Source organism: Aquarana catesbeiana, linkage group LG03 (assembly GCF_042186555.1).
Source record: "Aquarana catesbeiana isolate 2022-GZ linkage group LG03, ASM4218655v1, whole genome shotgun sequence".
NCBI lineage: Eukaryota > Metazoa > Chordata > Amphibia > Anura > Ranidae > Aquarana > Aquarana catesbeiana.
This window is the reverse complement of record NC_133326.1, coordinates 516,390,307-516,404,820: the sequence shown is the minus strand read 5'-3', so window position 1 is coordinate 516,404,820 and position 14,514 is coordinate 516,390,307. Positions and strand designations below refer to the sequence as shown.

At 42.7% G+C, this 14,514-nt stretch overlaps 1 protein-coding gene across 2 annotated transcripts in view; it reads left to right on the top strand.

Moving 5' to 3' along the window:
* The window catches only part of CLINT1 (clathrin interactor 1), a 146,751-nt gene extending 140,971 nt beyond the window's left edge, over positions 1-5,780 (top strand). For both annotated transcript variants that reach the window (XM_073621177.1, XM_073621176.1), the window contains 2 exons: positions 948-1,122; positions 4,941-5,780. In XM_073621177.1, coding sequence (XP_073477278.1) covers positions 948-1,122; positions 4,941-5,245 — 480 coding nt within the window. In that variant the 3' untranslated portion in view covers positions 5,246-5,780. The remainder of the gene's footprint in view (positions 1-947; positions 1,123-4,940) is intronic.
* Positions 5,781-14,514: the final 8,734 nt, after the last annotated feature.

The window sequence follows — 14,514 nt, the reverse complement described above, 5'->3', positions numbered from 1 at the left end:
GACACTGCCTGTACCTGCCGCCCGCTCGCAGTATATTTACTGTGAGCAGTCAGCAGGTGGTTAAGGAAATTTTTAACTTTGCCAATTTAAAATAGAGTGATATGTTCTCTCTCTCCCCGACCCCACACAGTCAAGGGGAGTGAAGCCAACGTCAGATTTTAGAGGAGCATGTGATCTCCTCTCAGGATGCAGTGCTCAGCCTAAGCATCTGATGGTGTTGCCTGATGAGGAAGATGTTAACCCTGTGTACATTCAGACACAAATCTAACACAGGTTTAGAACTTCCCCTTCTAAAAATGCAAGTTGCCTGCCTGGCCTCAATACTTTGAGTTACTGTCCTGGGACAAGCATGCAACCTGGTTTACACAATTGTTGCGGGTCGGTGCAGCAAAAAGTATTGGCATGGAAGCCAAGCAACTAGCAAGGTCACCCCATACCCTGAAGTATATTCACTGTGACAAAGAAGGGAACGGAGGGTGGTTGGGCCATTGGTAAGATGAGCATTAGTGGGTTGGGGTGCGTTCTTTGCAAGGATACTCTCTTTGCCCCTGAATAGGCTCTGAGTATCATAAGAACCTGTATTGTAGTAGAACACATCAAAAAGCATTTTCTTTTTAATATTGCTTTGGCAGTTTCCATTCTTCTAAGGCCCACTTTATTTATTTTTTAATAGCGTAGTGTCTTGAAGGTAGTTGCTGTTCCACTAAGTCCTTTGCACATTCTGGTCCTGCAATACTTGTTGAGCCACATGAATTTAAATAGAAGAACAAGTGTAGATAAATCAGGAGGCCAATTCTCTTCCTGAATTGTAGCGCCATGGAGTAATCGGTTTGGAAAAATATGTGGATTGTCTCTATGGGCTAACAGAAAAATCAACCATCTGTTGTAATAGCCTGTTTTTGTGGGATACTTCACTTTATTATGTAATTTAATACTTTATTTCTCAGCCCCTCCAGAAACAGAACACGCTTCCGATATCTGGGGTAGACCACAAAACTGGAAAAAATTTGCCATCCACTTGGTCCGATCCAAGCGTCAACATCTCTCTCGATAGCCTGATACCGGGTATGCAGCCCTGCAAACCAGCTCAACCCTCTCTCAACGCAATGATGCAACAGCAGAGTAAGTGATCCTCACAGCAAATCTGTCTATCTGCTTGCTGTGGAGTAGTTGACTAGAGTAACAAAAGCATTGGGGTATGCGGCTTGAGTTAGGACACTTGAGTACCATTGTGCATTTGTTCTGTAAATCCATGTTTCTTTGTTCCATGCTCAGAGTTCCAGTACTACACAATAGTGACAATAGTGTGCTGTAAACCTTGACTTGGTACGTGGCATTGTCCTTGTACATTTTTTTAATAGAGATTTTAATTTTCTGAGAAGAAAAAACTTTAAGCCACCTTTTTCTTCTTTAGAGACCCTGTCACCCCCTTAAAGAGGAAGTAAACCCTGATGGGTTTACTTCCTCTTTGTTTCCCTACAAAGGTAAAGCATAATGGGCTACTATGCATCGCATAGTAGCCCATTGTGTCGCTTACCTGACACAGGAGCCTGCGATGTCACTGCTGTCCCCTCTGGTATGGAGCATGCATCTTCTTTCCGGGTATCGTGGCTCCGGCGCTGTGATTGGCCGGAGCCGCGATGACGTCACTCCCGCGCATGCGCACGGGAGCCGCTACTAATGGCATATCGCCGTTAGCAGCGGCGCGCTCAGTGCGCATGCGCCGTAGACAGCTGTGCCTTTCTTTTTGCAAATATCTCCTAAACTGTGTAGGTTTAGGAGATATTTCTTGGACCTACAGGTAAGCCTTAATCTGGGCTTACCTGTAGGTCAAAGTGGTCTGTAAGGTTTACAACCACTTTAAGATTACAGAAAAAACTATTTTATTTGCTTAGTTGCTGTGTTTTCTTTCCATAAATAATTTTTGGTACATTTGCATTGTAATGTGCCTTCGACTTTGCTAGAAAATGAATCTACTCCATGAAGTGTAAATTTACTTTGGACTACCCCCTTCCTGCACATCATAGCCCTCTCCTCTACTGGCAGTGTCAAATTACTGTGTGCTGGTCCCTTCCTTCACTTCCCTACAAAGGGGTCAATTCACTAACATTTACCGCATGCAATAACGTGGTCATGTGACTCATTTGCATTAATTATTACATGCGGTAAATTTAAGTCCATAAAAAAAAAAATTTTAAAAACCATTATGCGGTATTTGCCACACAAAAAAAAGTGCTGGTAAATATTGTCTTAAGTCCAATTCAAAAATAGACCAGAGTAAAAAAAAACATGCATTATTTAACACCAGGGTTTTGCTGACGGTATCACATGCACTATTTGTCAAACAGCGTGGGGTCGGGGGGGAGCCGGCTACCGCATCCTTAACAACGGATGACTCATTTTCCGATTTCCCAGCTGATAGCTGAATGAAAAACAAAATGCAGACAATTAAAAATGATGAAAAAAAACAGCATAGACAGCCAGCCTTCTTGGATGGTGTTTTTTTTTTTTCCCCAGTCAGCAGTGCGCGGGCGGCGTGCTTGATGATGGTTTTACATTGGGGGACACTGTTTTTTATTTTTTAATGAAAGGAATTGTCAAAACCGTTTTTTACTTTTTGACACTTTTTTGGTGAATGGGTAGGGGTACACCATACTCCTTCACATGGGGGGGCAGTATCTGGGGGCCCGATAAGACCCCCCACAACTAATGGCCATGGTTTTTGGGGATGAGGCTCTTGTATGCGGGGGGGGGGGGGGGTTTCCTTTCTTTTTTTTAATTGGTGGCATTTTTTTTTTACATTCAGGACCCCCCTCCCCCCGGCCTGCTCCTTAGTTTTTAGCTCAGTGCGGTAAGTCACTGCATTAAATAATGCGGTAATTACTAGAGGTCGGCCGATATTTGGCGTTTCTTACTTAATCGGCATCGGCCGATTGTGCTGATAAAAAAGGCCGATTATAACTTCAGCCGTGACTTGCAAATGACTTCTGTAATAGAAGTTAATGCAAGTTTCCTGAAGTTATCTGTGGAGAGGATTCTCTCCTCCTCTGGGCAGCCTGCCAAGTCTGATAAGAAGAAACATTGTATCTTTCAGGTTCTTTTTATCAATAGACTGAACTCCGTGTGTAGAAGCTCTCAGTTTAACTATTTAAAGACTAAATCTTTTCTGACACTTGTTGCTTACAAGTCAAAATCCTGTATTTTCTGCTAGAAAATCACTTAGAACCCCCAAACATTATATATATTTTTTTAGCAGAGACCCTAGGGAATAAAATGGTGATTGTTGCAATATTTTATGTCACACGGTATTTGCGCAGCGGTCTTTTAAACGCAATTTAAAAAAAAAAAAAAAATACAGTAATGAATTAAAAAAAAAAAAAACCTAAGCAGTAAAGTTAGCCCATTTTTTTTCGTCCAAAAGTTTTGATTACCTGTTTTTGTGTATTTATTATTTGATAGTTTTTTTTTTTTTGTTTTTTTTTTTGTTTTTTTTCTAAATTATACATACAAGTGAACTGATTGAAGGTTTGTTTTGTTTAATGTTTAAATGAAAAAAAATTTCTGTATTACTTAAGGTTGCTTTCACACTGGAGCAGGCATGCGTTGATGGTAAAACGCTGCTAGTTTTAGCGGCGCTTTACCATAATTTTAGAGGCGCTATTCGGCTGCTAGCGGGGCGCTTATAACCCAGCTAGCGGCCGAGGAAGGGGTTAAATGCGCCCCTGAAGCGCCGCTGCCAAAACGCTTTGCAGGCGCTTCGGCAGCGGTGCGCATTCATTTCAATGGGCAGGAGTGGTGGAGGAGCGGTATACACCGCTCCAAAGATGCCGCTTGCAGGACTTTTTTTTACATCCTGCCAGCGCATCACCTCAGTGTGAAAGCACTCGGGATATCACACTGAGACTGCAGGGGAGCCGTTTTACAGGCACTTTACAGGCGCTATTTTTAGCCCAAAAGCGCCTAGAAAACGCCCCAGTGTGAAAGGGGTCTAACTGTTAGATTTTATGAGATGAAGGGAAAAAAGAAAGGAAAAAAAAAAAAATCGGCCAAATATATCGGCCCAAAAAAATCGGCATCACATATCGGCCATCGGCCACCGCGATTTCTAAATATCGGCATCGGCCAGAGAAAAACCCATATCGGTCGACCTCTAGTAATTACTGCTAAATCAAACAAATACCGCATTCGGTATTTAACTCAAAATTCTTAATGAACACGTGCACAATTGTTACCGCATGCAGTATTTTACCGCATTTTATTAGCTGTCATTTAACTCTTTGTGAATTGACCCTATTATCTTTTATGTGGCAGCCAGGGGAGAAGTCAAGAGAAATGCTATAGAACAGATTTTTTTTAACCTCATTTCAGTAAAGGCACCCTTTAGAATCGTGCACAATCCTGGTTCAGATCAGTCTGAGGGCTAGTTCACACCGGGAGGTGCATCCAAGCGCCCACATGTCACTTTTTTTAATCAGCTGCTCTATACGTGTGAAACACGCAATAGGGTGCCAGCATGATTTTTAAAATTGCGCAGCACCAAAAGACATTGTACTATGGCACCATGTGTTTTAGCAGGCCCAAACTTATGCGCATTTGCTAGATGCCTGGGGGTCTCATTAAGAATTATTGGGACCGACGTGCATCTGCAAAAGGCAGCACATTTTTGTGTGGTGTGGGAAAACATGCAATTGCACACATTACCGCACTGCACCTGGTGCGAACAAGCCCTAAAATGTACTCTGAGGCAGAGTTCAGTCATCTGTAGGTTGTTCAATTAAGGTTTGACAATAAAGCCTGGAAGCTGCTTGGTTTCTATTCCATCGGTGATGTACTGTATGTCCATTATAGCTTTGTTCCCATCATGCTGTCTCCATCCCTCTTATTACCGATCAGCAGATTGACATATGAAACCTCACCTCTTTTCTGTTGTTCTCCCGCAGATCTACAACAGCCCATGACGATGCTGCCACAGGGTTTTGCAAGTATGAACATTAGTGGAAGCCCAGGCATGATGCCTATTCGACCTCCAACTAGCCCCTTGATGGCTGGCCCAATACCAGGAGCCATGGGTATCCCAAACATGATGACCGGCACCATGGGGATGTCTGCTGTAGGAATCCCTCCAATGATGAACCAAGGCATGATGGGAATGCCCAACCCCATGGGAATGTCTGTGGGATTGGCACCCGTAGCCATGCCTCCCAAACAAGATGCCTTTGCAAACTTTGCCAACTTCAGCAAGTAAAAGCATTATCCACCCTGTCCCACCCAATTCTGGGATATGAAGGATTTCTGCACACATGATGGCAAAGTGTGGGGGAGAAGAGGGAGGCAACCTGGAGGGCTGGAGTGCGGTGTCTAGTCCTCCATAACCTAAATCTTTTATAAATGAACTTACAGATGAGCTGTTTGTAGAGGGAATGGGGCTAAGGTCTGAAGAGACTGCTCTATAAGGAGCATCAATGCCTTTTATGTACCAGACAGGTTTAAGCGGGTATACACTGTCTGCCATCAGGGTACGCGACAGAGCGCTTTGTCCACCCCCCCTCCCCTTTTTAATTCTGGGCTCCTGATCCCACCTGGCTGTAATAGAATAACCACACACTTATCCCTACTTACATTAACACATTCCTGCCCTCACCGACATCCGATTGGGCACCAATGCCACAACCTGGGAAGGATTTCATTTTTTTTAAATTATAATATATATGAGAAATTATCTATTTTTGTGATTTTGTCTGTTCAGTTGCTGCTTTGCATAAAGTAGACCAGCATTTTTACTACACGAGTGATATGGTGTCATCGGGGCCACATTGTGCTACAGCCAGGCTGGCTTCATTACTGTGTGCCAGTTTTCTGGACATGTTTTTAGGATTTCTTTCATCTTCTATAAATGGTACAATATGTCTCATGGATCAGTATATGTCACAGCTGAAAGAAGGAAATCCTTAAACATGTTAGGGGTGTTGAGAAATATTGGTATATGTCATAGTGAATCTGGAACTTGCGCTCTTTGTGTCACAAAGTAGTACGGTTATGCTATAAAGGATTCACCTTCTTCCCAAGCAACCCTTATAGATGCTTGCCCACATCCCATAGATTTGACAGTTGCTTGGAGTTGCCCAGTCTTTCCCACTGAAATTCTTCTGGCTGAGCACTGGATGAAAGAACTCCTGTTTATTCTTATGGGAAGGCCATCATCCATGGCTGACTTCCTTTCCATGGGAAGGAGCAGATCTTTGACCCGGAGAGGTTCCGTGGAGAGGCTGTCCAGTTCCCAGGGCCACGCAGAGAAGATCTCGATGAACAGAAGATTTTTGCAGGGGGTTGAGACGGGCAGCTTTTGCAGAATTACTGTACTTTAAATCGTCCTGTGCTTTGTGTCACATCTAGTCTAGGGCCAACACTGGTTTGGTCACAGGGACCTGTACTTTTGTGTCACAATCTGTACTGGCTGTGTCACAACTAGACTGAGGCCTTTAGTGGCTATGCCACAACCAGAATAGGGCTTGCATCAGCTGTGTCGTAACCCGACTGGGGCCCTACGTGGCTGTGTCACAATAAGTATGGGTCCTCCACACCCATGTTGGCAATAAGTGTTGGGACCCTTCATTCCTGTGTCACAGGATTGCTAATTCCTGTACTAGCCATTTCTTCTTGAGGCTTGGGTCTGCATTGATTGTGTTATAATGATCCTTGCACCTGCATGCTCTGCCATTAAGATCATCACCTGCACGATCTGTCTCCCAGCTTGGCTGGTACCAGCTCCCCAGTGTTCCTCAACAAGATGTTTCATGTACAGTTAGTTCCTCACGTAGGCTGGCACCAGAAATGTTTGCTCCACAGATCAGCTGGCACTATCACAATCTGCCCCTGTCTTTAAAGAAAAACCTAAATTTGCTGACCAGCTTCTGGAAATTCTTATCCTGTTATAGTGGTCCTATGACTTTAGTCCTTTCTGGAGTTCCTGACCTTATCTTCATATGTTTCCGGTCAGTGACTTCAAAGTATTGAAAACAGACAAATCATCTTGAGTCGGCAAACAAGCTTTTCCAGAAGGTGGTCAGGAGTGACAGCCATATATTTTTCTTGTCGTAGGCTTTCTGTGCATTGCTCCACTTTGCAATTCACCTGTTGCTTTGCCCTTTACCCCTTTTTTAAGCATATTAAAGTATCCACTCGGCGGTGACCGTGAATAACGGATTACGTTTTGGGTAATCCTGGCACACAGACAGCGCCTTTTGCTTTTTCCCAGTCTTCTCATCCTCCAAAGTGCTGCTTGTCCCCAGGTCTTAGCAGCAAGGCCTGACCCACCTAAGGCAGGCTCCTTGCAGTCTTCTGTGGATAACTAAGATTCCTACAATCCTCTCATTCAGCTTTACAGAGGATTCTGGGATTTTTAGCTGAGCCATAAAGTAGAGGCAAGGCTCCTTTTTCCAGCTGCTACCCTCTACAAAGTGTGACTGATTTTAGATTTTATACAAATTTTTTTTTTCCCCTTCTCGCTCCCTTTCCTTTGTAAATAAGGCAGCAGCCGGTGTTGGGACTCCGTAATTAATTAAATACAGATCTATATTATTACTAAAGGTGAGCTTTAGCTGCCTTGAGATTTCTGGCTTGACATAAATAAATATATAAAAAAAATAAACACAAAACTTTTAATGTCTTATTTTCTTTGCAAAAATGTTTCCTGACTTCTATCTGGTTATACACAATTAGATCTTTTACTTGCCAAGCAAAATATTTGTTCTCTGTAACCATCACTAAGCTGACTGAGGACTACTGATCAGGAAATCTGAAAGGATTTGCTCTAGGGAATCTCTGTAGTATCCTTTGCATGTTGGATTCCTGTGGCGGATGGCCTTTTTAGAGCTTTGTGAATTTATCTATGAAAAAGACATTGATAGGTGTGGAGTGTAAAAACTGAATCGTAAAATAAGCAAATATGCATTCTTATTTGGTGTGATATGCATATTTCTTGCAGATCTGTGTAGCAACCCAGTGTTATACTTTGCCTTTGTTCAGGAGTTTCCTGTAATAAAGACCGGGCCGGGGCAGTCATATGAGCGGCATGTATTGTACACACACACACACACTGGCCCAAGCGGAAGTGGGAGCTCGTCGGTAATCGTGATGCATCGCCGAATTGAATTGTTGACCAGATAATCGCAATCGAATTGTGAGACCAGTGAAGATGCGCACCTCTAGGATTCATGCATATGGCTGTCAAAAACTGTGCAATGCTTCAGGGGACTTGTGGTTTCATCATAGCTGGAGTGCTGAGATTGCCCACCCTTGCTCTAGCCCCTCTCACCTATAGTGGGTGAATGGAATGGAAAACAAGCCACACCTTTTGTGGTGTAATGCATGGCTTTGAGTGTGCCATGTCATCATGACTGAACCACAGGAAAATGGCTAAATGCACAATGTGTCTGAGAGAGCTGTTTCACAGTCAAGCCAGTCCTGAGATACAGAAATCACTGCCAAACACTTAAGCCAGCCTGATAACACCACTTTTTCTGTTACAGTTAGGCAACACAGCTTGGTCAGCTCCCTGCCCATCAACCTCTAAACCAGGGGTAGGCAACCTCTGCCCTCCAGCTGTTCTGAAACTACAAGTCCCATGAGGCATTTCAAGACCCTGACAATCATAGGCATGACTCCTAGAGGCAGAGGCATGATGGGATTTGTAGTTTCACCACAGCTGGAGGGCTGAGGTTGCCTACCCCTGCTCCAAATGAACAGTGGAAGGCACCAGCATTGCCCCTCTGTTCGCTTTGTTCTCTCCTTTCAGAATGTTGCATTAACTGGCTTTAGTGTTGTCCCAACTCACAGACTGAGCTCTGCTTTCACTGTACAGAAAATTACAAAAAATATGTCAAGTCAAACACGGCTTTGTCCTGGGCAGGCGAAGAAAATTACTTAAAGCAGAGTTCCAGGCTTTTTATGTTTATTAAAAGTCAGCAGCTACAAAAAGTGTAGTTGCTGACTTTTAATAAACAGACACTTACCTGTTCCACAGTCCAGCGATGTGGCCGAACGGAGCGTCTCTCCTCTCCCCCTTCCTCGCCTCCATTGCCACTCTGGGCACCCGGCCGTGACAGCTTTCGGCTTCACGGCTGGGCACGCACGGCGCATGGGCGAGTCGTGCTGCGCTCCCAGAGTGGACAGGCGATCTCCTGGGACCTGTCATGTGTCCCAGGAGATTGCCTAGAGGGAGGGGCCGCCTAAGGCGAAATGAGGAGTTGCCTTGGCGTTCTCTGGGCGGAAGGTGGAAGTGGGACAGGAAGTCCCCCTCCTAACGAAGCCCCCACTCTCCCCCCCCCCAAAAAAAATGACATGCCAAATGTGGCATGTAAGGGGGCGAGGGGTGCTTAAAGCGGAAGTTCCATTTTTGGGTGGAACTCCGCTTTAAAGTGATTCTAAAGGCAGAAGGGTTTTTTTTTTTTTTTTTTTTTTTTTTTTTTTAACTGTAATGCATTCTATGCATTAAAGTGTTACTAAACCAAGGACCCTGCATTTGCTATATCTGGTCTCCCACAGAACATGGAAATGTAATAGTTTTAGTAAATATAAACTGCTAAATATCTTTTCTCCTCAGCAGTTAAAGAGGAACTGGAGTCTGCTCACATAATTTGTAATAAATACATCTTTGCCATTTTGAAGCTTCACTCCAACCACTTTGCATATTTTATATATATATATATATATATATATACATACACACACTGTGATTCTGTACTTGCCAAATATGCTGCAGAAATTTCCCTCCACTGAGTCTGGCTGCAACAATTTTAACTGTGGGCAGCTGAAGCTGTTGCCTGTTCACTTTCTGGATTTAAATAGACACACAACTCCAGCTCTGCAGCTCTCATTGGCCCTCTTAGGACTCATCCCCTCTCCCTTCCTGGCAAACTCTCACAAGAGAGAGAGCTGTGCATGATGTCACAAGCCTATGCTTTTTACCAGACAAGAAACAAGAAGTGGGCTGTATAAGGTATTTACTGGCAGAAAAAAAATGTTTTACTATCCAAAGTTAAAACAAGGGCAGAGGATTTAATAGATGTAAAGATGAAAAAAATTACTGAAGCTCTGCTTTAATAGCAGTCTTGTGACTTTTATCAGTGCCTGGTTAAAGCCTGTAGGAGGAGTTTTCATACTGCACTGGCTGTCCTATCAGAATGCAGGACCCCTGACCCTCTGTCTGAACAGTGCTGATTAGCCCTGTGCTGATCACATGCACTCTACGAAGAAAAAGTTAAAAACTCTAGCAGTACACGCCAAACTGAGCATGTTCAGCCTGACTCCAGTAACTGTCTTTTCTGGACATGTTTTGGAGTCAGTGAAAGAGGAGGAGGACCTGTGCATACAGAATCAAACAGCCCTTTTACACAATGCAGAGGATTAACCCCTTAGGTTCCACAGTGAGTATAACAAGCATGCTTTACTGCATATACAGACTGATTTTACTGTTGTGGGTTTATTAACACTTTAAGGTAAAAACCTTCTGTGACCAGCTCCCTCCTAGCCCCCCCTGATCCTGATCCATCGCTGTGCCCGAGAGCAGCAGCACTTCTCTTGCTCCCCCTCCTCACAGGACTCCGAAGCAGCAGTGGGAGCCATTGCTGTTGTCAATCACAACCTGTGAGAAGGGAGCAGAGGGTAGGGCAGAGCCGCATACTGTGGGTGTCAACAAAAGTACATTGTGCAGCCCACACAAGTACCACCTATAGCGAGCGGCTTGCTATGGGAGCACTCTGAAGGCAGGAGGGGCTAAAAGTGCTTTCCCGGGGGACCCCAGAAGAGGAGGATCTGGGCTGCTCTATGCAAAATCATTACACAGAACAGGTAAGTATAACATGTTTGTTTTTTTGTTTTGTTTTTTTATCTAGCTTTTACAATTACCTTAACTTGACCCCTGGCTATGCCCTCCCCTTTGTAAACTGACCATGGTGGATCATGGCTGCTGAGCCCTGATGCTGTGGTCAGTTTACATGCCTCCGTCATCCGCAGCCCTGCTATCTATCTCCTCTGTGCTCTCTCCCCTCTCCCTACCTGCCTGTCAGCTTGTGAGAGTGCCCGCCCCTGCAACGCCTGCTGCTCAAATATCTATATTGTCATACTATCAGTGCTGTGTCCTAATCCTGTGTGTGTTTTATAAAAAAAAAAAAAGCCTGCTATACCTCCTTTCAAAGCGCCTCTCGGCGATCATATGATCAGGCAGTTCTCTCTCTCCTCCTCCTCTCCAGAGTGACGTCAGCTGGGGTATCTTGGCCCCGCCCGCTGCATCTGTCAGAGGGGGAGAGGAGAGAGCCAGCTGATCATGTGATTTTTTTTTTTTATTTTTTTTTATAAACCACTCACACAGGAGCACACAGGATTAGAACACAGAGGGGATGGTATGAAGATATGAAAGTGGCTTAACCACTTTAACTGGCAATTTCACGGTCATGCAACACTGTACACAAATTAAATTGATATCCTTTTTTTCACACAAATAGAGCTTTCTTTTGGTGGTATTTGATTACCACTGGGTTTTTTTTATTTTTTGCAGTATAAAAAAATAAACACATTTTGAACAAAACAATATTTTCTACTTTGTTATAAAACATATCCAATAAAATCTATGTTCTTCATACATTTAGGTCAAAATGTATTCTGCTATATGTCTTTGGTAAAAAGAAAAAAAAATATCCTAAAAAGTGTATATTGATTTGTGTAAAAGTTTATAGCGTCTACAATCTAAATATTTAAAAATTGATCAGTCCTGGTGTACCGATGACCTATTTAATTTCTTAAAGCCCTAAAATGCCAGGACAGTACAAATGAATGGAATGTAGACAGTCTGAGCTATTTAATAAGGGTCACGGTAAGTTTTTTTTTTTGTTTTTTTTTTGTTTTTTTTTTTTTACAATTTTTTGGGAAAATGAAGAAAACATTTAAAAAAAAATTTTTTTTTACATACTGTCACCAGTGCAGTTAAAGCATCGTCATATGAATGGTGTGGCAGTGATCATGGATACTGACTGGTGACAGTATGTAAAAAAAAAAAAATACTTTTTTATTCAATGTTTTATTAAACTTTTTTTTTTATTATTTACTTTTTAATATTTTATTTATTTAACTTACATCCTATCATAAGAGTAGTTCAGGGATACCATAGGGTGGTCAGGGATTTTTGGTTTTTTTTACACTATTGCTTATAACAGGGATAATCACTATTATAGGCAATAGTTCTGACTGTCATGAATGGCTTTACCATGTGGGCCAATCAAAGCATCACTAGAGTAAGCACAGCTGTTATAAATGAGTCGTTCATAACAGTTTTGTTTACATTGTGATTGCTTAGTGATCACGCGATACCCCAAGCTGCTTTACCAGTAATCCACTTTGTCCAGTGGACACAGCGGTCACAGGAGCAGTTTTCTTGCGCGTCCGTGTGCCAGGCGACGTACATGTTTGTGTCAATGTCCTTTTGTCTTTCAGTCAGTTGACCATGTCGACCGTGCGTATGCTTATCAGACTATGTTTTCCTGGAAACTGTATATGCTGTCAAGACGTTTTAAACTATACCTCGCAACACCTCAAATGAAATGGCAACTTCAGTCAAAGAGGCACCAGCTAAGCTGGCACCAACAATTTGTCCTCTTTGAAGCTCAGTAAGCTCTGACATAACTCCGTATTACTAGCAGCGCACGCAGTGAATAGCAAAAGTGAGGCTTCCCACCGGATAGCTCAGTGTCTCATCGAAGCAAAAGAATGGTATATTGCTTCCACTTTCAACGGGAAACGTCACTTTCACGTGTGCAAATCATGTAGTGTTTCCATTTTTTGTCTAACCCCTGTGTATGTGTGTGTGTGTGTATATGTATACATATATATATATTATACACACATACTGTATGTTATTACTTTTAGTGTTTCACAGTATAGAGTGGATATAAAAATTGTACACACCCCTGTTAAAATATCAGGTTTCTGTGATTTAAAAAAAATTAGACAAAGATAAATAATTTCAGAACTTTTTCCACCTTTTTAATGTGACCTATAAACTGTACAACTCAATTGATAAACTTAAATCTTTTAGGTTGGGGGAGTGGAAATAAAAAAAATAAAATGTTGTTGCATAAGTGTGCACACCTTCTTAGATTATGGGATGTAGCTGTGTTCAGAATTAAGCAATCACATTCAAACCCATGTTAAATAGGAGTCAGTACACACCTGCCATCATTTAAAGTGCCTCTGATTAATCCCAAATAAAGTTCAGCTGTTCTAGTAGGTCTTTCCTGACATTTTCTTAGTCGCATCCTACAGCAAAAGCCATGGTCTGCAGAGAGCTTCCAAAGCATCAGAGGGATCTTATTGTTAAAAGGTATCAGTTATTGAGAAGGGTACAAAAGAATTTCCAAGGCATTAGATATACCATGGAATATAGTGAAGACAGTCATCAAGTGGAGAAAATATGGCACAACAGTGACATTACCAAGAACTGGATGTCTCGCCAAAATTGATGAAAAAACTAGAAGAAAACTGGTCAGGGGGGCTGCCAAGAGGCCTATAGCAACGATAAAGGAGCTGCAGGAATATCTGGCAAGTACTGGTTGTGTAGTACCTGTGACAACAATCTCCTGTATTCTTCATATGTCTGGGCTATGGGGAAGAGCGGCAAGATGGAAGCCTTTTCTTACAAAGAAAAACATCCAAGCCCCGTTAGATTTTAACATCTGAAGTTTCCCAAAAGCATGTGGGAAAATGTGATATGGTCTCCATACCCAAGGTTGAAATTTTTGGCCATAATTTCAAAAGATATGTTTGGCGCAAAAACAACACTGCACATCACCAAAAGAACACCATACCCACAGCGAAGCATGGTGGTGGCAGCATCATGCTTTGGGGCTGTTTTTCTTCAGCTGGAACAGGGGCCTTAGTCAAGGTAGAGGGAATTATGATCAGTTCCAAATACCAGTCAATATTGGCACAAAACCTTCAGGCTTCTGCTAGAAAGTTGAACATGAAGAGGAACTTAACTAAAGTTTTGGAATGGCCCAGACCTGAATCCGATCGAAAATCTGGGTTGATCTGAAGAGGGCTGTGCACAGGAGATGCCCTTCGAAATCTGACAGATTCGGAGTGTTCTTGCAAAGAAGAGTGGGCAAATATTGCCAAGTCAAGATGTGCCATGCTGATGGACTCGTGCAAAAAGACTGAGTGCTGTAATAGAATCGAAAGGTACTTCAACAAAGTATTAGTTTAAGGGTGTGCACACTTATGCAACCATAATTTTCTTTTTCATACATCATGGGACACAGAGTTAGGCTAATATTAGCTACTGGATTATACGCCATCTCTAGGTGAATGGACACTGGTAGACAAAGTCTTAGACAGGAAGTCATCCCCTATATAACACCCCCCCCCTCATACAGGAAGTACATCAGTTTTTTACCAGTGTCTGCAAGGTGTATGGGCATGTTTGTTTGAGCTCCAGGTCTCTAGTCCCACAAATGGTTCTTAAAT